A 26905-nucleotide genomic window follows, 5' to 3' on the forward strand; every position below is an offset into this window, starting at 1 on the left:
CAGACATAAGTGAAAGACCTCTGTAGCCCAACTTGCCTGGTGAACAGCAAAGCTGGATGCCAGTGGTTTGGATCTTTTGGGGTTTTTTGGTGGTGGGATTTTTATTTTATTCTACAGGTGGAGGAAATGCTTTTCCTTTTTTGAGTAGCCCATAAGATCAAAGGCTTCATTTTGAGTTCTGCCTGGATATTGGCAAAACTCACTGGTGTGGAGAGCAGCTCTTCCCCAAGATGGGAGAGCGGGCTGGGAGTCCTTGAGCTCAGCACAGCTGGGAAGGATGTGCTGCCTGTTCAGTCGGAGCAGAGCCCGTGTCCTTCCCCCACCTGCCTCAAGCATCTGCATCCCTCTCCTCCAAGGCTCAGAAGATCCTCTAATGCTGCCTTTTTAGAGCTGGCTGCAGCTCTGCCCTGCTCATTAGAGAACCATGTGCATCTCCTGACAAATGACAGAAAAATTGAAAGCCACCACTTGCAGAAATTAGGAGGGGAGTCGCAGCCCCGCTGGCAAGCCCCCTTTTCGCCTTGTTAATTCATTTAACAGTTCAGCTGTCAGGGATGCTGGCTTTGATTGGGGAGGCAGTGAGTGTTCAGCGAGAGGCTGGGTACTGATATTCATCCCAGCCCGAAACGCAGCTGCTACCAGAGGTGCTGTTCTGCTCCACTGAAATTAAGACTCTGTTAGAGCAGCCACTACATCAAGAGCATTATTCTACCAGGTTGCTGTCACTACCTGATTGTGTGGGGGGCTCTGGAGTTCGGGAGACTCCACTACCTGCATTTTAATTAAACAGAAATCACAGGTTTGGGCCAGACGTGCTTCACCTAATTTGGGAAGGTGAATAAAGTAAAATGTGGCAATACAAATCCTGTGCTAACGAGCCTGCAGCCTTCAGTGCTTCTCCCATATACTGCAAAGCTGTTTTGGATGAAAAGTAATGGAATTCATCATTTCTTCCAGCAGCTGTTGCTGGAGTAGAGTGAGTGTGTGCAGAGAGGGGGTGGCAGAAGGGGTGAAGTGCTCCGAGAGACATCAGCCTTTAAACAGGTTGTAAATCCATTTGTGTGAAGAGGGGAGTGATGTGTGTCATTATAACTGATGGTGACATTGGTGACCTTCAGAATTCACAAGAACTGATGAGGCCGGCTTGTTGTTGCTGTTCTTTTTAATGATGATCTCTGAGAGCTGGTTCTGTAATGGGAAAGGCAAGGAGTAAAAAGAGCTGGGAGACAAATCCCTTTGTTTAGAAGTCCTCCATTTAAATGCCACTTTGGCCTGTACCATCATCTTTCAGAAAACGTTACCTGGCCCTCTCATTTTCTCCCAAGTGGAACTGTAGCTTGGAAAAGAATAGGAATGGGAAAGTGATGACTGCTTCTTACCTGTCTTCAAAAGCTGAACCCACCTCTTAGTGGAAAGCTAGCAGACACCAAATTTCTTCCTGTGATGTGTAATTATTTTCATCTGCCCTCCTGCCTGCAGCTCCACAGGTATTCCTGGACTTCACAAACTTTATTTTATTCACCCATAGCTGACACAGGGAGGGAAGATCTGCTCTGCCAGTAACATCAGGGGCAGCACTTGGAGCTGCCTGGCCGTCTCCAGCATTTTGCAGGCCAGAAATAAGAACCACCTGGAAAGCCCCAAGACTAAAAATAGTAAGATAGGTTTGGGACAGAAAAGGCTGCACTGAGAGAGCGAGCCATGATAAAGAAGCCTTGTAAGGAAGCAAAGACTTGATTCCAAGTACTTGGCTCCCCTTTAGAAACTGCTTCCAGCACAGAGCTCTTGCCCCTTCTTAGCTGGCTATCTGTGCTGGGGCAGCATCCCTTTGTGCTGAAGGTGGGGAAAGTTGTCAGGACAAGGCTCCTTTGCCCTTGGGTGCTTTAATCTCTTCCTTCAGGCCTCACTGTTTTATGTGTGCACTCCAGATTCCCCCCTGGTGTCATCTCAGTCCCTTTCTGGAGAAGGGGATCCCTCAGCACTGCCTGGGGGCCCCCTTTCTCTTACAGCACAGCAGATTTTCCTCCTCCCCTGCCCCAAACAGCACAGGAGATGTTGTGTGGAGTCCCCTGTGCCTCCTTGGTAGCAGCCTCCGAGAGGAATGACAGCATTCCAGCACATTCCAGCACATCCCAGCTGGCAGCCTGCATCCTGCCATGGCCCCCTGGCTGTTTTCCCCTATCTGAGTGGGACACGTGGGCTGGCTGTGCCTCTGCAGATAGGAGCACATTGCTGCTGGCACAGCTGCAAGAGCTGGGTGGGCAGTGCCATCCCAGATGCCACTGGAGAAGGGAAGAGAAGGATTATCATGGCCATTTCACATTGCAGGAGTCTGCAAACCTGTCAGCCTAGGGGACGGTATCTTCTCTGGATAAACAAAAGGGGATGGAGGGAAGCTACTGGGAAATAGAATGGTAAATGAATTATTGGTTTCACTTGCTCAAACTTTAAACAAAGAGCAACTTTGGCACTTGAAAAGCACCAAGCCTTTGAAATCATAGGGTATTTGCCTTTTAATTGCTGACACATCTGGACTTCAGCAAAAGGCTACTTTTGGGGCACAGCAGGGTGTTTGAAACTGGTTGTCCTTTTCCCCTCCCCTTTAAAGAACGTGCAGAGCTGTTCCAGTGTCATCCCCGGTTCTGGATGAGCTTCACCCTCTCATTCTGGGAATGCCCTGCTCCAGGAGAGACGCTGGGTTGCCATCCTGTCCCAGGGACTTTCTCTCTGAGGAAGGAGAAGGTCTCCTCTCAGCTTGGAGTTAAAAATGCAAGCCATGTTCTCCAACAGCGTAAAAAAGACAGAGTAAAGCCAGAGCAGAGGAAGAAAGGCAAACTGTAGGAAGATGGAAGGAAAGAAAGAAGTGGTGATACATTTCCTGTTTGATTGGGCAAGTAACCTCTTTCCAGTTTCTCTTGGAAGCCAATAGGCCAATATCCCATTTCTGAGAGCAGGATTGGCCACTGGGCACATCCCATCAGTGTTTCTTGGTGGATTTTAAACTTCTCCAAGTTCACTCTATGTACAGGGGCTCCACTAAGGGCTTGTCTGCAGCAAGTCCAATTTGGATTTGTTGTTTCCCTCAGTGCAGCTCCACTGGAGGTAACAGGAGTGTTGATAGCACTTGGGTGTGGGATCTAATCCTGCAGGGCTGTGACAGGACAGTAAAAAATAACAAACTGAAGTGTGCCCACATTAAAGCATTAGTCACTGCTTGTGTGCTACTGGTATTGTTACAATGCTGGGGAGTTATGGAAATGAATTTTCTCTGTAAGCCTTTGGCTCCTTTTCCTACTCAAACTGACTATTTTTTAAGGGTAATTTTATATTCTTAATCTGTTTACAGATGATGAGAAGGTTTGCTAATTAGACTTCCAGATTTGGTAGCTTAGCTCAGTAGCTTCTCTTACAATGGCAAGACAGAAAGTAACCGTGCCAGTGTGAGTCTGTGGAAGAAGTGTCCTTAATGTCAACATGTCAAAAAGACATCCCTGCAGCTCTCTGGAGACTGAAATCTAATGTCAAGGCAGAAGGAAGCAAAGTCTGAGAGTCGTAGTGCTGTCAAAGCAAGTTATTCTACCATATAGGAGAAGGAATTTTAAGTGAATGCACTGGAAAGCAGTGTCCAGATTGAGACATAGATTTGATGGGCTTATTTGACATCTTTAATTCTCCATTGACACTCCAGAAGCTCCCTAAAATGATTTGCAATGTTTTCGTGCTGCAAGTAAAAGCCGAACGCGCGCCTCATTAACAGCTCATTAAATTGTTAATATTGGTCATCAGCAGCCTTTGGTACAGCACGATGCTTTATGCAGTGCGGCAGCTCCTGCTTAGCTCGGGTCTAATTGCCTCTTTTTATCACGTCTCAGTGTAGGAAAGATGTTTTTTCTGTCCTAGCAAAAAATCGCGGCGGTTTTTGATGCGCTGCTGCGGCTCGTCCCTGGCCGGGCAGGGCTGGGAGGTGCTGGGCTCTGACTGCCAGCTTTGCTCTGCTGATGAACTCACAACCCCGACCATTTAATGCTGATTTTTTGGTACCTTCTGTAGCCCGAGACGGGCAGGTTCCCGTGCCCAAATTGATGGTGAGGGCTGGTGGCTCAGTGCTGCAGTTGGTGGGAGGGAAGGACAGATGAGCCGCTGTGCTGCGGTGTTCTATGGGCTGTGAAGAGCAGGGCCAGCCCTGCACTGAGCACAGGGCGCAGGGAGGAGAAGCCTGATCGTGTATGCAAAGCTTTACTGAACTAACAGCACAGCCACTCCATTAAAAGCAGAGGAATTAACCTTCCTTTCAAAAAACATGAGCAATCAGTAGTAAAGTCAAATGAACCAGAAATCGCCCTGGTAAAGAAGTGGGGAAGCCCCTGGCTGATAACTCCTATTCCAACAGGCACAAGCTGGAGTTGGAGTGCTTTTGACTAAAGGGTTATATTTGCAGCCAAATTCCTATTTTGCCTAATTGTGCAGTCCTGCTCTGCTTGTTTGCAGTCATCCTGGGATATGTGAGCAAAATTTGTGCCGTAAGTATTTTCATATGGGTCTCAACTCCCGTGGCTTTGCCTCCTCTGTACAGCTTTGCTGTGAAGCCAGCTGTGGAGAAACACAGTTGGTTTTCTTCTCTGACATCTGTTTGCTGTATCCGTCGTCAATCACAGAAGTGAAGGCTTTTCAGGTTTCCAGTTGTAGACTGAAAACAAAAAAAGTTGCCAGTTTTTCTTGAGTATGAATTAGCAATACTCTAAAATATCTTGGCCGCGGCAGTCCAGGCACTGAGATGGAATGGGGCTGTAAAACCACAGCGATGATCTTGGGGATGAAAAAGAAAGAAAGAAAGAAAAGAGAAAACTCTCACTGAGAGTCAAGAAAATTTAAATTTAATTTCTCTCTCCCCAGGAGCACAAGAACACAGACTTCTGTGGGCTCCCTGGAGTTCCCTGACCATTGCAATCTGTAAATCCTAAATTAATCCCTCGTGGGGGTCAGCTACCCAAACTGGCATTAAAGCCACAGTGAAAGGTTATTCCGGGGGCAGATCTCACCTGTGCCCTTTGACTTTTTTCTGATTTAGCTTTTGACATTTGGTAGATGGCAAACCCAGTGGAGATTATTTGATACGCTCTCTTGGCTGCAGTGAAGCAGAAGGATTGGATCAGTAGGTGCTGCCATTGCTGTTGGTGGATATGAAGTGGGTGCTTTTGTCAGCTGCCATGAACTTGTGGTATTATGATGTTCAAATGTGGCATTAACAAATTATAGTAAGTGGAACATGACTATAAATAGAGGAGGAGGAATTTTGGGTCCTGGAGAGTGTGAGGAAATAGTCTGAAATCAGTAATTTTGCCTCTCCAATGGGTGGACTTGTAAGAGAGTGGAGGGCAGTGCTTTCCCACCCTGTACTGCCCTCAGTGCACACGAGAGGATCAGACACGAGCAGCTCCTCACCATCCCTTGAACAACCTTCAGCACCTCCTGGGGGTGATTCCTGCCCTCATCAGAGCTGGCACTGCTCTCCTTACAAACTGCTTCTGCTCCTCAATGCTCTTCTTCTCCCCGTGTGCATGGATGTAAGGGACAGGGGGCTGCAGCAGCTACCCCTGATTTGCATGGGTGTAAGAGAAGGGGGTTTTAGCTGGCAGGTTTGTGCCTGTGGCTGTTTGTGCATACAAATGCTGGCAGGCTCTTGCTGCTCCTGCTCCTGGCCCATCTCTGCTGACTGACGGGCTGTCTGCCTGGGTGTGATCATATCCTTGCTGACATGAAAGAAATAGAGGGAAAAGCTCATTTTATTATTCACCCCTTTCTTGTTTTAACTACCTGTACACCCTTCCCAGAGGCAGTCTGACAGTTCTGTGAGGATTTTACTTTTGGGCCAGGCTCTCTCACTTCCTTGATGGATAATCTCAGTATGCAATGTGATAGCTTGTTTTAGGGTGCTGTTTGCTAAGTAGAACTGTGGAATTCAGCAAAAGAAAAGTGTGTAGGTTTTGTTTGCAGCCTCTTTCACAGCACTACTCTGTGAGGTTTGCCATGGTTGTTATCACCCAGATCATGTCTGCCCCGTGAAATTCCCAGATTGCACATGGCTCACTCACATGGGAAATACAAACCCCACTTTAAAAGATTAGGGATCACAGCAAGTCTTTTCACCACCACTGTAAGAGATAGCGAGGAACAGGATGAGAATGGTTCCTCACTTCAAAAAGGGCACTGGCAGATAAGCCTCTAGATCTGTGTCCATGGAAAAGAGACTCCACTTCTAGTCCTTGTTTCACTTCAGTTTGCAGGAGTTCAGTTTGCAGGAATGTCATCTTTCCCTCCCTCCACTCCCCCTCCCTCCTGTATCTCTGCAGGTGCTGAAGATACCTGTGCCAACGTTGGGAAGCTTCCCAGTGCTCAGCATAGAAGCTGGGGATGTTACATTTGGGGATCCTTTGCAGCTGCTTTAATTTATGTATCTTCATGACTTTAATACCCTTAAAAAATTGATGTGACAAAACATAGCTACTGTACTAAATGTGGTATGCAAAGAGAGCCAAGTGTTTGCCTACCCAGACAAGATGGCCAGAGTAAAACAACTGCAGGTGTTCCAGACTCCCAAAGCCCTTATCCTGACAGCTGTTCACTTTCTCCTCTTTACCCTTTCTTCTCCACTAAAATGGGTTGTCTTTCTCTTTTTTGTCTTTCTATTCTACGTCTTTCTATTTTTGCATTTTTGCTCTGTCTTCATCAGCATTCATGAAGGTGAGAGAAATGTTCTTCGAGTTCTTCTTGTCTTCACTTCCACTGGTACATGAGGAGATGTTTCAATTTCTCTTACACTGATCTATACATATATTTGTATGCCAATCAAGATACATCAATATCCCTTGGAAAGGGATATTTCCAACTAAAACCTGGCTTGAACAGCTGTTTTAGCCTCCTCCCCCATCCAGTTGAACATCTCAATGATGTGGAGACCAGATTGCTCCTTGGCTGAGGCTCATTTCATGTCTCAGGGTGCCACAAGCCTGATGAAGTCAGAGTGTCACAAGCCTGGCAGGGCAGCAGTGGAGCCAAGGAAGAGGGCAGGAGCACTCAGGCCACACGTAGCAGATGGAGTGTGTTGGAGGGGTTAAGACCCACATCCCTGGAATGTGGCTCTGCCTCTCTTGGTGCCTCTGAAACACATCTGAGTAACCACAGAGAGCGCAGCCCGTGGAAAACGCACAGCCTTCCATCAGGAGTTGAAGCCCAGCCTAAAAGAGCCAGAAATTAGTGGGAAGTGTGTTTTACATTCTAAATATAGCTTGTGGTGTTCTGTCACAGTGGAAAGCAGCTTCGCAGTAGCTGGTTTTGAAGCACAATTGACTAATTGTCATTGAGCTAATCAGCATCACTCAGGAGCATTCCTGACGCACCGAGGCTCTGCTGCACCGCAGAGCTCCAACCCTCCCACCACTCCTTCCCAGACTGTGAGAAAATGGCCAGTAAACACTGAACATTTTTCTCTCATGCCACTTTTCCTTCGTGCAAGGAGTGACTGCAGACATCTGCAGATCCACCTTTTTGGTCATTCCTGGGAGGTGCCATCCTCACATTTCTTCTCTAAGCCTGTACTGCAGGAAACCCCCTTGTGTTCCACTTTGCCTGTTCTGCAGATCAGTTTCACTGCTTTGTCTGGTGACCTTCTGTTTGTTGTGTTGTGTTTGGCTTTAGAATCCACTAAACTATTGCTTATCTACACTGTGACTTGAAGGCAGTGGGTGCAGCTGAAGAAGAAGCAATCTCCATGTCACTGCAGGGATATAACTGCAATACAGTGAGGATGGTTTAGGTTAGACATCAAAAAGAATAATACAATAATTATTTTGTGAGTTATTGTTATATTATAGATATCCCTATTTTGTTTAAAGTATGGGTATTACACAAACCCCTATTTTAAGGGTTGTTAAAGTAGAGAGATGCTGGCAGAGTTTGTGTGGGAATGACAGCACAATCCAGAAAGAAGTCAGTGATTGAGATTACGTGCACATCTGACCAGTGATCTGATCCCAGTGTGACCCAGGAGAAGGATGTCTGAGTCCTCTCCAAACCCTTTCAGCTCTATTTTCCATGACTGGAATCAGTGTGTAAACTTTGGAGGCTCAGGTGTGCAAGATTTCCCCATCAGCACAGCTGAACTGAAATATTGCTGTGCTTTCTCCCTTGCTGTTAATCACTAGGTAGATAAAATTACAGCTGATACTCAGAACATGCTGCAGCCACCCCTCCATTGTAATGTGGAGACAGATTAGAGGCTTTGGGGGCCTGGAGCTGTGTCTTTGTTCTGTGTTTATGAAGCACATTGTGCAATGAGATTCTGGCCTCTGGGTACTAACACCAAAATGCAAACATATTGATTACTAGGGAATAAAGGCAGGCATGTTCTCCAAGTCATGCTTTGAAGAACTGGGGGGAAACACTTGCTACATAGAAAAGGATCAGAGGTCTTTACAAAACAGAAATATGCTTGGGATTGTTAGGGATCAAGCTGATGCACGGGAAATCCTCCAGTCTCTTTCACTGGGTTTTTCTCCTCATTTTTGGCCTGCTTATTTATTTAAATGGCATGTAAGTATCAGAAAATTACAGGAAATCTTTCCCCAAACTTGTCTGTGAATGTCCTGCCAGTAACACTGCCACTGCAGAAACAATTAGAAAACCAGTAGAGGAGAAATCCTCTGCTACCCAGAAACTGGAGCAGGTATAAGAGCAGTGAGGAATGCTTCACAAAACCAGTTATCAAGTTTGCCCAATAAATCACAAGGATTTGTAGCCTACCTGTGCCACAGAGCATCGTGGCGACTGTCACTGGGAAAAGGAATAGTAGTTCCATAGTGATGGAAAGCTCTGGGTGCCACACAGCCCAGAGAACAAATATCCCAAGTGAGAAGAGCTGGGGTGAACCTTCTGCAGAGACAGAGCTCTGGAGCAGGGAGGCCACTGGGGATTTAAAGCACCTTCACTTTAAAGGTTAGAAGCATTTGCAAGCTCAAATTGCCTGCAGTGAGAGCAGAGGCTGCTCAGTGCAGCTGGGAAATGAGGGCAGTGATATGTTTAAATGTGGATTTAGATGTGTAACTTTATTTATGGGCTCGTTTTGACACTCTCACCACGTTTCTGGATAGATTTGTTGTCTTTACGTGATCCTGCCAACAGCAGCCCAGCCCATATTTGTTACTATTTGTTACTAATTACTACACAACCTGCTCAGTCTTTCTCCTTACGTTCTTGCAAAGAGAGAGTTTCAAGGAGACAATCTCAAAGGTAAATTGAAATCAGATAAGAAAAGAAATGTTTACAAATATCTGCATGAGATTCCAAGGCAGGATACGTGCACAGAATTTGCCTTCATGAGTACACAGATGTTTTTTTTCAGGGAAACTGAAATGCTTTCCACCTGCCAAGAGCTGTGTTTGGACCCTCGGGGGTCTGTGTCGCTCCTGCTATAGTTGATAATGTCACTAACACCTAAAGCAGTGTGAGGTATGCAGCTCTAACCTTGCTTTTTATGTATTTGAGATTTCAACAGCCATGAAAAATTCCGAGCTCAGTAATCTTGAAGTGCATTCCTAGAAGGTAAAAAGCCTTTTGAATTCACCTTTAAAGTGCACTTGCTTTTATTGGCACAGGCTATCCATATATTCACGGAATGATTTGGGGTTGCAAACAGGTGGGGTCTTCAGGGATGTGTTTCCTTCTTTTTGAAGTATTTCACTTCACCCTTAATGGAACGTGCTGTCGGCACAGAGCCACATCAAGCGGCAGCAGCACTCTTCTGCTGTCCCTCGCTGTCAACAAGAAATCTGTGCTTAGAGGAGGAGAGACACATCAGCCTTTGAAAGTTGAACAGAAGGACAGACTCACAGGGTACAAAACCAAACAATTTGCATCTCCTGGAGGCTCTGGGGTAGTGAAGAGAAATGTCTTTTTCCACACTTTTTTTTTGGTTCCTCCCATCAAATTTTCCGCCACTGTGCCAGCAGAAGTGCAGCTCCAGTCGCGAGTGTGTCAGCGCAGAGTTATCACTGGCAGGTTTTAACCACTGTGTGTCTTACATGTGCTGCATGAAGGGGTTGAGGAAAAGCAGTGTTTTTCTGGCAGTGGGTTGTACTCGCTGTCTCCTCTGATGGTCACGTCTCAGAAGCAGTATTTGTTCCAGGCTGGCGCATGGCATCCAAAGAAAAACGCTCTTGTAGGTGCTGCTCTTGTAGGAGCTGGGTGTTGAGAGCGCTGTGAAGCTGTCAGCTCAGGACTGACAGTGGTGTCACTCCCTAGAAAGGAAATACACTGCTAAAGGGACCCATTTTCCTCTGTGATTGTACATGTTCCTGTTTCCCTGAGCGTGTCATCCTGGCACATCTCTGGGATGTGTTTTCAGCTGTGCTCTCTGTGATCAGTTTGGCCTCACGTTATGGTTTGTGCTGTGAAATTCTCCAAATCTTGAGGTTTTTGGTCCCTAACAGCGCTCCCTTGCACTGAGGGCAAGCAGCCAAGCAGCGAGCACAGAAGGTAGGGCAATAATTAGACAAGTGCACCCTTGTGACCAAGCTGGGGTTTACTGATGGTCACTGTCACCTCATGTATTTGCCATCCAGCCAAAAAGGAAACAAAAAAAAACCCACAATAAATAAATAGTTTTAACTGAGCCCTGGGACAAAGGCTATTTTCAATTTTACCTTTCACGTTTTAATTGTATGGCAATAATTTTGCAATGGAGTTGCCGATGGCAAACATGCAAAAGACATTAACTTTATTTATGTTTTGGATTATTAATGTGGCTGTTAAAATTCCTCCAGTTAGTTTTGATTGAATTGTTTTTTTGTGCGATTCTGTCGTTTAATGGAGCGGTAAATAAGAATTTCTGATAATGAGCCCAAGCATCTGTCACAACAACCTGGCGCTGGTTATTAACATTTCCATTAACGGCAGGGTGGGCAGTGATAATATGGAAACCACACAGTTAGAACAAAATAAATAGTTGGTGTCAGGCTGAGTGGGTGTTAATTACTTTTTTATTTTATAACTCTGGGGGGAGGGAGTATTGGTAGAAAAGTGTGGCTTATGAAGGTCATTCTCTCTTAAGAAAGAAGTCTCCAGAGGAGCGGCTAACCGGGGCTATCCAGTGCAAGCGGTGAATATTTTATCATTTCTATTTACGGCCCAGAAAGGGGCAGAGAGAAAAGAGACAACTTTCTCAGGGGGTCTGGCAGAACGCTATGGCACCATGAACACAAAGAAAGGAGAAGTGTAGCCTTTGCCCTGCCTTTCTCTCCCCACTTCTGGAGTTTGAGCAGGACACGCTTCGGCACCTTCTCTGTGAACAGAACAGGAGGAGCTGCTTTGTTAAAACCTGCCGGAGGCTCAGACAGCAGGTCGGGAGAACAGAGCGTCCTCAGTAGCTGCTGGGGAGGAAAATCCACCTGCACCAAGTTGGATCCTGACAAAGGGAAGGGATGGAGTGACCCAGGTGCACTCAAAAGTTGGTTTTCTAGCAGAGCACAATGCAAACAAGAAATGTCATCAGAAGCCAAAGAGGGTCGGTGTGTGCATGTGAAGGTGTAATCAAAGTGGAGCTAACAAAAAGTCATAGTAGCAAACTAAAAGTCATTCTGTCACACATAAAATGTTAGTGAACTGATTAGCAGCTGACTGGGTCTGGAGGTAATTTCAGGCAGTATTTTGGCCCAAAGTCCTGCTGCTGAGTGGCATTTGAGCTGATGGTGGCAGGGGCTGCCTCGCTCACCAGGAACAGCCGATCAGGAGCACTGGCCACTGCTAAAGGTGAGCCCCAAACTACCTGGGAACCAAGGCAAAATTTTCCTTTCTTTTCCAAAGCTGCTGGGAGGATTGAGTTGATTCAGTATCTAAGCCAGCCTGCGTGGAGCAGAGCACAACCACGTCCCGAGGCTCAGCTGCTCCTCACTCCTCTTGCGCCGAGACGTCCCGATGACGCAGATACCCTGGGGCTGGCTCACTGCTGACTTGTGGCATAAACAGAGTCTGTCCTGGGTCTTTCTGCAAATGAAAAACCTGGATATGAGCTAATTCTGCTTGTCACTGTTAATTCTTCTGTCCTCCTTCCTCTCTAGCACCGGCGCTGGCCCCACAGAACATCCAAGTCCACTCCCTTTCCGCGAGCCAGCTGGAGCTCACCTGGGACCCCCCTCCTGCCGACAGCCAGAACGGGAACATCCAAGGCTACAAGGCAATCCTCCCGTTTCTACTGCTTTCATTTATCTTGCTTGGCATTGCTATTTACTTGTGAGAGAGCTCTACAAAGTGCAGTCGCCCTTGCCGCATAAGGCAAATTAGAACAGCGCTCAGGCTGCAGTAGGGAACGGCAGCAAGTCCCAAAACCAAAAGAAAGAGAATGAGATTGGGAGGGGGGAGGAGAGAAAAGGGAGAGTGTGTCGTTATTTATGGAGAAGGAGAGCATGGGGAAACAGGGAATGCAGATAAGGAGGCAGCTGCACTTATGCAGGCAACATATCTACTCCAAAAAGCAACACAGATACACAAGAGCTGGGGGCAAGAAATGTCTTTAAGAAAATTAACTGAGCTTTCCCTCTATCAAATGCTACAAGTCTTTAGGAAGAGCAGAACTTTCTCCCACCTGGAAGCCTGAGCCAGGTCAGATTTTGGAAGCATTGTTTTATTTCCTTAACTCTAACAAAATTAAATCAGAGTATTAATTGCGTTTGGTTTGCAGGAGATGAGCACGTTGCAGAGACACGCTGCTCAGCATCTCCAGCATGAGAATGGACCCTCAGAGAGTGGGAATGGGCAAGTCTACAAACACTGGAGCTTGGCTTGGGTTCAGTGTCTGGCTCTGCCTCTCTCCATGAATTTAGATCCATAAGTGAAGGAAAGCCAAGCCAATGTGAATAATCTGGCATCCCTTCTTGGCAGCAACAAGCATCCTTATATATCAATCCCTGTCCTTTCCTTTTTGTACGTTTATAGATGGCTTCAGCAGCTTGGCTTGGAGAGCCAAGGTGGAGTCTTGCCTTGGCTTGTTCTCTCAGCTCTCTGGCTTGCTTTGGCCTGTTGTAATGCTCTCACTGCCAGGCTTGTCCAATAAGTAGGGCTGGCACCAATTTTCCACTTGGAAACAACTTCTCCAAAGCCTAATTTTATGGCATCAGGGTAAAAATTATGTAATGGAAGAAGGGGCAAAAGCACCTCAAGGAACTTTAGGGAGAATCTTTGTTACCCTCTTCAGGAGGGCATTTTCCTGGTTGGGCTGGGCTGTGCTGTGAACACCAGTGGTGTGACTGCTGTGAGGGTGCAGAGGGGAGTTGTGGACCATCAGGATGCCAATTGCTGACAGGCAGCTTGCATTGCAGGGAGTGTTTAAACTGACCTGTCCTCACTGAAGCCTGGCAGCTCATACCTGCTGTCATTAAGCCATATTCTTCAGCCTTCACTCTGTTTCTGGGTGATGTACTCAGCTACGTGGTCTCATTGGACTCAGGGGAATTTGCTAAGGAAAAGATTTGGCATGTGCTGATAAACCAGAGTATCCCAACTAGCAGAGGAGTCCAGGGAAAGATTACACTGCCTTTATGGTTGTTTTGTAGCTGCAATGGTCAAATATTTTCTAGGTCTAGGATATACTAGAACACGTGACAGGATGAGAGGGAATTCCCTCCAGTTGTGCCAGAGGAGGCTCCAATTAGATATTTGGGAAAATTTCTCCAAAAGAAAGCGTGGTCAGGCATGGGAGCAGGCTGCCCAGGGAGGTGGTGGAATCACCAAGCCTTGAAGTGTTCCGAAGGCGAGTGGATGTGGGGCTTGGGAGCATGGTTTAGTGGCAAACCTGGGGACTCATGGTTGGACTCATGATCTTAGAGGCCTTTTCCAACCTTAATAATGCTGGGATCCATCTCGCTGTCCCAACAGATTTATTACTGGGAGAGCGACTCTCTGAACGACACGGAGAAGGTGAAGGTCCTGTTCCTCCCGGAGACGAGCGTGCGGCTCAAGAACCTGACGAGCCACACGCGGTACCTGGTCTGCATCTCCGCCTTCAACGCGGCCGGGGACGGCCCCCGGAGCAGCCCTGCCCCGGGCAGGACGCACCAGGCGGGTACGGGACCTTGTCCTGCTCACCTGGGCACACACCAGGGGAAATGGGGGCGTGCAGGAGGGCACAGCTCTTTGGATTTGGGTTGTAGGGGTCTTGAAAGCAGGGAAAAAAGCATCAGATTGGTGGAGTGTGAGGAAAAGGAGTGGTACAGCTGAAATGAGAACGGAGTGGCAGAAGGACCAGCCCCTAAACTAAGCTGGTCCAGAAGGAAACAGTCTGTGGCTCTGTTTCTGGTTTCTGCTGCCACACCTGGAGATCAGAAGGAACTCATCTCCTGTGCCTGGAAGTTGCTCTGATGTTCCTGTGAGATTGTTAGCATGCTTTTTAAAATTCCTCCCTATTTTTTTTTTAAAGCTTGATCAGCAGCCTCCCAGACTGGCTGAGCAGTCCCTGTGCTGGATGGGCTGGGAATGCTCTGGCACAGGGTGAAGGCAATGCCCTTGGTGCTGGCTGTGAAAAGGAGGTGGCTCCCTTCTGAGGGCCCTTCCCTTCCATGCCCTGTCTCCTTGTTTGCTGTGGAGGTTCAGTTTTGCAGCTGACTGCCTGTATTTTTAGGACAGGCTACATTTCTGACTGATTATGGAACATTTGGATACAACTGACAAATCCAATTCTCAGCTTGTTTCCTTTAGATTTAGGCTGGGCAAATAAAGCAATGTTTTATATAATATATATGTATATCAGATTGACTGCTGCTGCTGCAATTCAATCTGTGTGCAATCCTTTTCAGCACCCAGTGCTCCCAGCTTCCTGGCCTTCTCTGAAATCACCTGCACTACCCTCAACGTGTCTTGGGGCGAGCCAGCAGCAGCAAATGGAGTCCTGCAGGGTTATCGAGTCGTCTACGAGCCTCTGGCTCCTGTCCAGGGTAAGAAAGACCTCTGATCATACATATTCATGGGGAAATGACACAATAGTACTGTAGGACCTTTCATCTCTGCCTGATTTCCTACTTGCTCCCTGCCGTTTTCCGAGAGAAGCCAGGTGGCAAAGGGTAAATAAAACAATTCCACTTTTGCCAAAACGCTTCAGCGAGCCATAATACTGTGGAATATAGCTTTTGTCTTGTCTTCTGTCATTTTCTTGCACAAACTATAGCCTGTGTGATTTGAAAAGTCATTTTACAGCCGTCATTACCTGGTCTGGGCGAAGAGGAAGCTCAGCCTGGGAGTGCCTGATTGTGGAGATGTGTTGCCTTTGAAACTGCTGAGTAGGCTCCATCCCAGAATAGTTGTCAGGCACATTTGTGTTGCTTATCACATTGTGTGTCACTTCTGTTATCACAGAGATTGCCCAGGCATCAAATGTGCCGGTCATCACTGGCAGCACCGCTGCTGTGAGGGAGGATAACAGGACAGAGACGTGCTCGTGTCTCTTCACACGGAGTTTTCAGGCAGCATTTTTAACCCAGCACTAGAGTTCACTTAAACCACAACAATGTCCTGGCCACAAACGTTCCATTAATTTGCCAGAACAGCAACAGAGAAGGATTTGGCAGTTTCTCTGAAAACAAATGTAAATTCATTCCAAAGGTGAATTAGAAAAGATGACATAGTTTGTGGATGGCCTTATTAATATTTTTAAATTCCTGGTAGATTGCCAATAGTTCAATAGGATGTCCAGCTTTGGCAGCGTGACAGCAGGGAGAGTAATTTCAGCCATTGCCAATCCATTTTAAACTCTTTTCCAAAGAAATAAGGATATCAATCACTTGTATTTGCTTCTCCTGTAAGGAATAATGATCTATATTGTCTGGATATTCCATGTCTCATGCACAGAGAAAGTTAAACTCAGGACTAAAAACACCAGAATAAAAGCACTGTCAGCCTTTATGGCTGGCAGGTCTGAGCACAAAGAGCTAATACAGGAAGCATTTCTAATTCTGGCCAAGAAATGTGCACAGGGTATGCAGGAGGTTCAGGCTGGTTGGGCATTTCCTCCCTTTTCTTCATTCCTACACAATATTCTAGAATACTTTTTGCCCCTGAAAATATGGAAATGTCAAATCATGTTTTCTATGCATGTATGTGACTTAACATCCTTCAGAACCTTTGTTATCCTTTCTTCTCTTCCCCACCTCTGCCTGTGTTGCCTCTGACTCCAGCTTGTCTGCCCTTCCCCTCTGGAAGATTTCTGATGTGAGCAGGGAGGTTATGGTGATGCAAAATATTTGCCTAAATTTATTTTCCAGTCTTTACCCACCATTTGCTCTTTTGCCAACATTTTTCTTCCAGCAAAAATTTTTATTCTCCTGCCACGAAAAGAATCCCTTCCCTGATGCCATCATTTTCACAGACTCACAAATATTTCAAGTTGGGAGGGACCCACATGGATTATCAAGTCCAGCTCTCAAGTAAATGTCCTCCATGTGAGCACTGCAGTGCACCAACCTGGATGGACTGGACCCTCTTTTGGAGCTTTTCTCTCTCATATTTTGACTTTCCACCCATCCTTGATTTTTGGCTGAGCATCCTCCTGTGGTGGCACCTTCTGCCTTCCCACTCATCAGCCACCACTTACCTGCCCATTTTTCCAAGCTTTCCAGCAGTGCTCTGTTCTTTAGCACAGTCTTATCCCTGCTTGACCTTTTATTGTTTAAGCTTTACACTGTTAAGTTTTACACAATAATAGACAACAAAATTGCCCCAGAGCCTTTTTCAACAGGTTTGTTTTTTTTTTCCCTTTTTCTTTTTGGAACATAACTTGAAAATGACAAATGCCTCCTGATTTGTCTCAGAGAAATGAAATAGTTCACCTGTGGAAGGAGGGAGCACTTTTACTGCATCCTCGTTAGCCAAGGAAAAGATTCCCTGAGTTATAAATCGTATCTGGAAGAAGACTTTGAACAGAAATCACTTGGACATTACTTTTTATTTAAGTGATTAAAACTGAAAGCATCATCTTGATTTGCATAAAATAAGCATCTGGATTGAAAATATCTTCCTTCTGCATTTTTTGGAAAGATAAACTAGCAGGCAGCCATTTCTAGTGGGAAAACCCTTCTGCTTCCTACCTTCTTGATTTGAAATGTGTCATGTACATATACAGACCCAAAAAACCACCAGAAATACACTCTAAATTTGAACTTTCTATTCTGTAAAATCTTTTATAAATCAAATTCTTTCTTTTGACTTATTTCTAGAAAATTTCAGTGAAAGCCAGATTTTTTGTTTTCAAACCACTCTCGGTCCATTATGCAGCACTGAGAACCTAAAGGTGAAACTAGCTATGAACCTTGGTGAAGGGAACAACTCTGATTTTAATTGATCCCTGTAAGAAAAATTCTGAGAGAGTGAGAAGAGTGAGACACAAGTCACAGCTCCAGCCTTGTTTAAGCTCCCAATGCTTTGGTTGCATCCCCTGTTGTCGTGGCGTTTGTAGCCCCAAGGTTCATCCTTCACTCTGCATCCACATGGGATGGTGGATGTGGCAGGATGAGATGAATGGGACAAACCTGACCCTTTTTCCTCCTCCAGACCATGTTGCAGGGTATTTGGGGAAGCAGCAATGGAGAAATGCTTGCTTGGGAAGCAATCTGGAATGTGCACTCCTCTTCGTTTACCTCCTTCTTTCTTCCCAGAATAATTAGTGAAGTTACATGTAGTCTCTTGGTAATTTCCCAGTTGTGTTGTAAGGTTTTTCCTTTGTCAGTACCCACTTATCAAGCTTAAACTCTAATTATACTTATCAGTGCTGAAAATTGCCTATTATCACTACTTAAACTCCTGCTAATTGTAAGAAATACTTTCTTAGCAAACTGTTAGATGATTTTACTTACCATCTAGATGTAATAAGCTCCACTTGATTTCTGTTTTTGCATTGAAACTCCCTCTTATTTTTTTCTCTGTGTGGCTGTTCCAGGGGTGAGCAAGGTGGTGACTGTGGACATTAAGGGGAACTGGCAGCGCTGGCTGAAGGTCCGGGATCTCACCAAGGGCATGACCTATTTATTCCGAGTGCAAGCCCGAACCATCGCCTATGGACCTGAGCTGCAAGCCAACATCACAGCTGGGCCAGCAGAAGGTGAGGGGGTCTGTAAAAACAAATCACAAGTCACAGATCACTTCTACAAACACAGGCCACCAGCAGGGACTGCTGCACTCAGGGCTTCACGTGAGTTTCCAGCTCCAAGGAGAAGCTGAGTCACGGGATGTGATTCAGTGTGTTTCACAACTGCCTCGAAAAACATGTTTCCTTTTTCTTCCTGAAACCTAGAAGTCTAATGTGAATAAACAAAATACTGTGAATAAATCATAATGCAAACAGGCCAGCCAGGGATTTCCGAGCTGCAGCCTGACAGAGCAGTGCATAATTCTGACTGTACTGCTCTGCAGTGGGAGGCAGAACTGGAGTAGCTGCTGAAGCCAGCAGAGGTTCCTGGATGCAAAACCAAAAAGAATTTACAATTTTTCTCTCCTGACACGTTGGTTTATGCAGCAGGAGAGATCTGTGGATTTCCTGCTGTGTCAAGAGCAGCTGCAGGGGCAACGTTCCCCCCTTGGTTCAGGGCCTGTACCCAAAAGAGCTGGTTTTCCCATTTGATCAGTGACTTTGGTAAACAGATAATCCAACAAGGTAAATGCCCTCCAATGATATCAACCTGTTAGGTAAGTCACAGAGCATCGGTGCAGTGGCCACAGCTCTGATTTTTGTTTGTTTCCCACTTCCACAGCCTAACTCTCCCACCACAGACCAAGTGTAGATCAGGAATCCTTTCTAAAGTGGCCATGGCATCTTCCCAAGCCAATGGGCAGTGCCTGTCCCATGAATCTCTCCATGAACCTCATGGGCTGGTTTCACCTCTGAAATGAGAAATAGCAGTGGCAGTGGGTAAAATGAAAGTCCTTTCTCCTCTTGCTTTCTTAACACAGTTACTTTACTCTTGGGGCTATCACCTGTAGAGTTGGACTTTGATAATCCTAGTGGGTCCCTTCCAACTCAGATATTCCATGATCCTATGACCTGTAAACCCAGTTGACATGTAGCTGCTGGTACTGGAGCTAGTGAAGAAATCAGGTCAGTAGCCCATAGAGCTGGTTTATGCTGCATATTTGTTGACCAACACTACAAAATAATCTTTCCCGTCTCTCAGCAGAAGCAATTCATGCTGCACCCTCATTTTCTATTCTCTTTTCCTCCTTCAGGGTCTCCTGGCTCCCCTCAGGAAATCCTGGTGACAAAATCTGCTTCTGGGCTGACGCTGCAATGGACTGAGGGAGATTCAGGAGAAAAACCCACAACTGGCTACATTATAGAGGCACGACCCTCAGGTAAGCCCTGGGAAATACAGGGAGTTTGATGCCATCAGTTCCCTTCCTTCAGTCCCTGCTGAACTGGAGAGGCTGTTTGTCATCCCAGTAAGGTAATGGGATTTTGTGAGAGAATGTGTTTCCAGCCAGTATTAAGATGTTAGTGGTTTATTATGTGGTTTAGCATATTTTCTCCTCTTTAGGAGTAGTCACAGAAAATTACCCCGACTACTCTGACTTTCACTGTGCTACATCACTGGAAAATCATCCAACAGATGAACTAATAGAGTTAATAATTAAAACTCATTTAAATGCTTACAGCATCTTTCGTGAGCAAGGACTAATAAGTATTTGTGAGCTGTATTTTGAGGACCACAGATAGAAATCTGTCTCCTTCTGCAGCAGAGCACAGCAGCTAATTACTGTTTTAATGTTAATAATAGGGCCAGGGCTTCAGCAGCACATACACATTTCTTCCCTCATTTGTTCTGCAGGGAGGGTGTTGAGGCAGGGGGAAGGAATTCCCCATCACCACAGTTTTTATTGGTGCTTTCCCAGAGCTCCTTTGCTCCTGGGATTTGCATCTTGGTGAAGCTGCTCTCTGCTTTTTTCCCAGAATGTTCCCCCACATGGACAAGGTAATTTGTGTGCTCCAGCCTGATTGCAGCTTGGTAGCCCTTGCAAATTCAAAGAGCACAGATTTCCTGGGAACTGAGTCATTAAGGAAAGCCAGTGAGTGCTGCCAGGCCTCTGTGTAATCTCCCTTGATAACTTCCCTCCACTGTGACAGGGGATGTTGATAACCACTCCGTTCAGGATCAGTTTTCCAGCTGGTGATACATCCACCAGCTCCTTGTTCCACGTGGGCCGTGTTTGAATGTCACCAAGTCAAAAGCTTTGCTGAAGTCAGGATAGATGATGTCTGCTCTTTCTCCTCTATTGACAAGGTCTGCTACTCTGGCACAGAAGGAAATTAGATATGATATATACTTGACATAACCATCTTGGCTGCTGGTTCTTTCCTTTTCACTTCTAGGTGCTTGCACACTGCTTGATTATATATGGATTAAATGAATGCTTATCTGTTTGATTAGGTGGAGGATCCTGTTGTTTGTTACTGTCTTGAATATAAGGTTGCATTTAAAACCAATGATTTTAAATACATTTAACCAGACCAGTAAGAAAATTATTGAGGTCATCTCTGAAGATGCAGATTTCCATACCTGCATCTGATAGAATTTGATCTGTAGTGAGGCTCTGCTCTGATCCTAAAAATATTTTTATTTCTGTCATTTAACTTGACAATTGTTTCCAAAATAAAAGCAGGGGAAATCCAAACCTTCTCAAAGCATTGGGGTTTCCCAGAGTGATGAAGTTTGTTTTTAATTAGAGTCATGACACTGCTGTGCTTCTATTTCACCTACATCAGCTTTTTGAGTTCTGCCCTTATTTCTTCTGAGGCAGAAACTATTTTCTTATTTTGAACAGCATTGTTAGGTAGCAAGTTAAACCAAACCTGTTCATTTAAGATCACTTACCAGCTTACATTTCCCCCAGACAGGTTTTTTTTTTGTGAGTCAGAGTATTTTAGGGGGAAACCTGCAGCCCATCATCTGCAAGCTTGGCAATGCAGCTCATTCGAGTGGTGACACTGGAAACTCATCCACTTGACTCCCTGTTGGATGTGAACAAACATTTCACAGCTCATGGCTTAGGATGGAGGATTTGGGGCCCACTCCTTCTGAGCAGGAAGAAAATAGTCCCTCCAAGGCAGGTCTGAGCTGCATTAACCCAGGGTCACTTCTGCTGGCCCCTCTCCACTGATCCTGGAAACGCACACAAGAGGTCTTATTCTCCCACTCTTGCAACCTGACTGTTGAGGCATTTAATTCCTCTTCAGATTATTTTAATCCTATTCATACTGCTGTAGCAAATGAACTCGGCATTTGTATGCTGGATTCTCATCCTTCGTTCTGGTTGCAGCTGTAGGAAGCGTGAAATGTGATCCAGGAGAGGAGACAGACTAATTGGAAGATTTGCTTATTCCACCCAAGCATTGGCTTCCTCTCTGTGCCGCTTTTCTTCCTCATCTCTGCACAGAAGAGTCTGAAATCTGAATTACGAGCTTAACAAAAGCAGGGAACTAATTCCTCCTCTCAGGGCTGGTCATTTGGAGCAGCTCCTGTTTTAATATCATTCTAAGAATTTGCTTTTGCATGTTGATTTATACAGGTAGTAGAGTGTGGATTGGAGCAACCTTTGTTTGTAAGGAGTTTTTCCAAGGGAAGAGCAGTTGACTTGTGCTCTTCACATAAAATCAAGAAAGGAAAAGATATTTATCCTTCTGAGGTCAAAAAAGGGGCGTTGAGCAGACAGATGAAAAGCTTTAGCTTGTTGCCAATATTTAAATGCAATACCACTACCTTAGTGTTTCACATCTCAAGTGTCATCTATTATAGGCCTCATTACCCCAAACGTTAAATGCTGTATCATCTCATTTTCCCTGCTGTAGCTCCCTGCCAAGAGTCTTCCATCAGAGTAGGAGGATGGCTTTCTGTCAGAAATGGCAAGCCCTACTCCCTTTTGTCACTTCCCTTCGAATTTTGTGGAGCCCTGCTGTGTCTCCCAGGGCTCTGCTGCCCTGCTGGGTTTAGCAATGGTGGCAGCAGGCAGCTGAGGCTGCTCATTTGATTTCCCTGTTTCTCTGCTGGCTTTATGGAAGGTGACCAGGCTCACTACCTCCTCTGCATTTTGAGTACACTCACACACAGGGATGAAGCAGGCAAACCAATATTTTTTCCAGAGTGATCTGTGCTAGAGGAAGACATTACAGAAACAGAAGAGTTTTTCTTTTCCTTCAACTTCTCTGTCCTTGGAGAAATGGATTCCAGTTTAGCTCCTTGTGCATTACAAGAAATGCAATTAAGCAGGCTCTGTCTCTGCCACTGTAAGTGCTCCCCAGACATCAGCTGTGCTGGCTGAGGAATGGGGAATAGATTGTGCCCTCAGCTTTTCCATACAGAGCAAAAGACAAATGGCACAGTGATGTTAAGGTTCCCAGTGCTGCTGGGAGGAATGGAGCAGCTGGCTTCACCCCTCTTTTCCCAGCTCCAGCTCACATCCAAAGGTTCCTGTCACTGTGCTTTAGTGGTGGGCATGTGTCCTGTAGATCCCCAGCAGTCTCAGCCAGAGCTGCCTTCCCAGTGCCCCTGTCTGCAAGGGAGGTGTTTGTGAAATGCCAGGAGTGCACCTGGATGTGGAGCTGCCCCAGCAGACCTCCACCCCTGGATCAGCCTGTGCAGAGCAGCTGTGTGGGTCAATCTGCCTCACAGAATCATTTCAGTTGGAAAAGACTTAAAGTCATCAAGTCCAGCCACAAACCAAACACTGCCACATCCACCACTAAGCCACGTCCACAAGTGACACATCTTCCTGGCTTCTGTCCCTCAGAAAGCCTCCCTGAGCCAGGACAAGTAGAGGGATATTTCCTTTTCTGCTTCTTCTCCCCACCACAGTTTTGGACTTTTTGTGCTTTTCCCAAGCAGGGGATGATGTCAGGCAACTGGAAGATTATTTCACCTTAATGGAATGGTCTGGATTGGAAGGAACCTTAAAGATCAGCCAGTTCCATCCCCCTGCCATAGGCAGGGACACTTTGTATTAGACCTGGTGGCTCCAAACCCCATCCAGCCTGGCCTTGGACACTTTCAGGGGATGGGGCAGCCACAGCTTCTCTGGGCACCCTGTGCCAGGGCCTCAACACCCTCACAGGGAGGAATTTCTCCCTGATATCCCATCTATCCCTGCCCTCTGGCAGTCTGAAGCAATTCCTCCTTGTCCTGTCACTCCATGCCCTTGTAAAAAGTCTCTCTCCAGCTTTCAAGATGATGAGTTCCATGAAAACAACAGACATTTTGGGAAAGAACCCGTCTACTTGGAGTGGGAATTGTCTACCTCATAAATGCTGGGTTTTGCTTCCCACGCCCTGAGGGCAGCTCTCACTTTAGTTTCTTTTCTGGTGTCTTGAGTAGTGTTTTTCTGTTTTCTTCCTTTTCTATTTATTTTTAACCAAATGAGGGAGCGCAGTGTCAAACATGGACACGAACCAGCAGAAGTCAGTAAATTCAAAGTGAAGGGTGCAGCTGCATCCCCGGCATCTGCCATGGGGCCTTTTTCGCTTCTGCTGGCGAGCGACACACCGGGGCTGACAGTTTGTCAGCCTTCACTTCCCATTCTTGTCCTTCCACTGCTTTGCATGATAATCCAGCCCTTTGCCTCTGACAAACAGAGCCACGTTTTAATCGTGTCCTCTGTAGGAGGAACACCAGTGGCATTCAGCCGGGCCTTAACTCTCAGCAGCTTCTCCCCTCATAAACCTTCTAATGTGTAATTAGGAGGGAGCTTTATGGCCCAGCTCTCCTGCTCTGAGAGGGGATGGATGGTGTTTAAAACCCAAATAACTGACAGCTCTCCATGTCCTGGGTTGTCAGTGGTTGGATTTAGTGGAGCTGGGAGCCTCCCTGGCTGAGTGACAGCTTTATTTAGCGTGGAGACCCTGATTAATGGCCTGTGACACCGGGCTGGCCATGGGGCCACTGCCGGCAGAGCAGCTCCTCTCCAACACGGGTGGACACAGCGTTAGGGCAGAGGTGCCTTCACCTTCCCCTGACACTCAGATCCTCTCTGAACATCAAGCTCAGATGGGACAGAGGCATCGAGGCTGGGAGGTGAAGAGCAAATCTCCCATCAGCAGGAGCTGGGGTGGGGCAGGGCTGGGGAAAAACTGGGCAGAAACAAAGAGCAAAGAAAAAATTTTGATTTTTGAGGAGCGCTCGCTTCTCCATCGCATGTTTAAGAGGCTGAGTGGCCAGTGAAAGGCAGCGGGGAATGAAGATGGGGACTGATGTGACTGAAAAGAGAAAGCAAAGGCAGCCTCCCTCGGGATGTCCCTCTGAGCCCTGCAGAGTGTTGCAAACTTTGCTCTTCCCAGAGGTTTCTAAGAGTTAATACCCAGCTGATGTCCCATCCATGGCATCTTTCCTCCCTAAACTGAGCAGAAAATGCTTTGTATGGTACACTAACGATTTTCTACTGAACTTAAAGGCCAGTCTCTGCTATCACAGGTGACCTTCTAATGAATTCTCTTTCAGCTGAACTTCTAACATTTAGGGCACATCTGGTTTTGAGGATGGGGGAGAGGTGCAGTGAAGGAAGTCACAAGTGTGTGTTCAATATTTAATCGCAAAGTTCACTGCTGGAATAAAGTGATTATTTAGTTTGGATATATCTGATTGTGATCATTGTCTACAAAGAGGGGTCTGGATGTTTCAGGTGGATATCAGATAAATTAATTGAGGCTCTGGAACTAAAAAACTGGTTGGCCAGGGCTTGGGAAGCCACAGTGCTATGCATAGGGGTCAGAAGTGGGGAAGATTTAGGACATCTGCCCGCTGTATCTGCATCAGCACCTCTGGGACCCCAGGGACAATGAGCTCGGTCCCATTTTAGAATCATTAAGGCTGGAAAATACCTCTAAGGTCATCAAGTCCAACCATTAACTCAGCACTGATAGTCTTACCCTAGGGAAAAAAACCAGTTTTGATAAAGATTCTTAGAGGGAATGAAAGGAGTTGGGCCGGTGACTATGTGGCCACCAGCCAGAGCATCTCTGAGTCCCTGTGAGACAGAAATACCTCTGAAGAAGGATCCTTTGCTGCCCCACAGCATCACCACCATAGCCAAGGGGACAGAGAGGAGGAAATGCAATGTTGACCTCTCAGGGGTGGTTTTCCCAACTTACTGCAAGCTTCACAGAGCGGTTAAATTTACACTTCTTGGTCTGTTGGGTTTTCTGCAGTGTGCACCCTGATAGGTTTGAGAAAATGAGTGAGAAAGTGTGTGTCTGAACAGTCATGTTTGTTGTAATGAGTGCTGAGCATTCACTTTTATTGTTGCTTTTTCTTCCCCTATTTAAGTGGCTTTGAATGCAAACAAATTGCTTTTCAGACAATTCACAATGGGCTCAAATTCTCTTATTGCTGTTTACAAATGTGTTTATGAAAGCTGAGGCAATTCTAGCAAATATGGCAATATTTTATAGTAGTGAGATGCATCTTCTGAGTATCAGTGGCTGCAACAATCCAACTTTGAAAATGCATCCCTCACTCCACCCTCTTCAGAGAAACTAAATCCCAGACTCCCTTTTTATTACATTGTTACTTTATGTGGTAGAAATAATCTCTGCTTCTATTGCCCTGTAAAAGGGAAGTCAATATTTTATCTCTTGTTTTATAGCCATTGTAATACCCAGCTAATACATAACAATGGTACATTATGATAACTTCATTATGGTCTGATCATGCTGGTGAATAATGTATTGGTCCGAGTTTTAAGCACGGCAGGAAAATTACCTATTTTTATTGTTCTTTGGTGTTTCTCAAATGCAGCTGGAACAATAACATTCCAGCCTGCTTTTTGTATCCGCTGAGACTGCCAATCCTCCTGACCAGAAAAGCTGTGGTTTGGGGGCTGTTACTCATTGTGTGTGTCACCAGACGTGCAGCACGGTGCAGATCACTGAGCCAGTATTTACTGGTGCCAAAGCTAAAACATTCACATGGAAATGCACCTGCAGTGTTAATCAATCCATCTTTGCTGCTGTTCCCTGTGGCACAGGAGTAGGCTGAGGGCCAGATCTTGCTCTGCTACACCACCACAGTTCTGGAATCGCTGCAGTGACTCCAATTAGGTTACACTCAGGTAAAGGCAAAGCAAATGAGAACAGATTCCTGCCTCACACTGCAGCAGCAGAACGAGTCACTGAGGGTAACACTGCTGGCTCCTGCTTTATTGTTACCTTGATAACACCTCGAGCTACAGAAGTCCTGCTGCCTCTGGAGTCGCGCGGTGCAGACGACTGTCTTTGAAAGCGGGCAGCTCCCACTCTGAAGTCGTGTCTGTGGAGAGGTTATCATCCTGTTCCCACTGCTGTGGGACATGGAGAGAAAAATCCATACTGTTGGAGCTGCTTTGATAGCTGAAAGTAAAAGCCCATGGGACACTTGTGAGGTCAGGTCTGTGGGAGCTACGCTGGGTAGGTGAGCTGAGGGTTTGGCCCCATGTGTAAACAGAGACTCCATTTTCTCAGCAGAAATGCTAAGCACCAATTTTTACCAGGAAGCTAATCAGTCAAATTAATGCTTGATTCCTGTCCTCAAAAATTTTGAGTGGTATTTTTAATTATAGTTGGTTTTGTTCCTCCTGGAACCAGCATCCATCTCGTTGAAAGTTCATTCCACTGCAGTCAAGTAAATGTGAGGTTACAGGCATGGGAATGGTGCCTGGTCAGGATGTGACACAGGATTAATGTCATTATGGCTGTGGAGAGCCAAAATTACCCTACTGAAACCCTCCCATCAGAATGGCATTGTGCTTCTAACAACTTCAGCAGCTTTATATAAATAAACAAAACTCATTTCTGTTTAAAACTGCAGAGCACAGAGTGCAGTGCCAGCTCTTTGCCATGCAAAGGGCACAACACTGTTGC

The 26905-nt window shown here is 46.0% G+C and overlaps 1 protein-coding gene and 1 long non-coding RNA gene across 4 annotated transcripts in view; one reads left to right on the forward strand and one right to left on the reverse strand.

Annotated features, from left to right (window-relative positions):
* The window catches only part of SDK1 (sidekick cell adhesion molecule 1), a 384634-nt gene that overhangs the window by 339319 nt on the left and 18410 nt on the right, over positions 1-26905 (forward strand). For all 3 annotated transcript variants that reach the window (XM_058850018.1, XM_058850019.1, XM_058850017.1), the window contains 5 exons: positions 12111-12226; positions 13924-14110; positions 14841-14978; positions 17972-18133; positions 19255-19380. In XM_058850018.1, the coding sequence (XP_058706001.1) occupies positions 12111-12226; positions 13924-14110; positions 14841-14978; positions 17972-18133; positions 19255-19380 (729 nt within the window). The remainder of the gene's footprint in view (positions 1-12110; positions 12227-13923; positions 14111-14840; positions 14979-17971; positions 18134-19254; positions 19381-26905) is intronic.
* On the reverse strand, positions 10808-17973 carry LOC131584673 (uncharacterized). The gene is made up of 3 exons (XR_009278779.1): positions 17889-17973; positions 15248-15444; positions 10808-12036 (listed from the first exon to the last, which is right to left on the reverse strand). It is a non-coding gene; the product is annotated as an uncharacterized LOC131584673 (long non-coding RNA).

The sequence above is a fragment of the Poecile atricapillus genome, chromosome 14, assembly GCF_030490865.1.
Source record: "Poecile atricapillus isolate bPoeAtr1 chromosome 14, bPoeAtr1.hap1, whole genome shotgun sequence".
Classification (NCBI taxonomy): Eukaryota; Metazoa; Chordata; class Aves; order Passeriformes; family Paridae; genus Poecile; species Poecile atricapillus.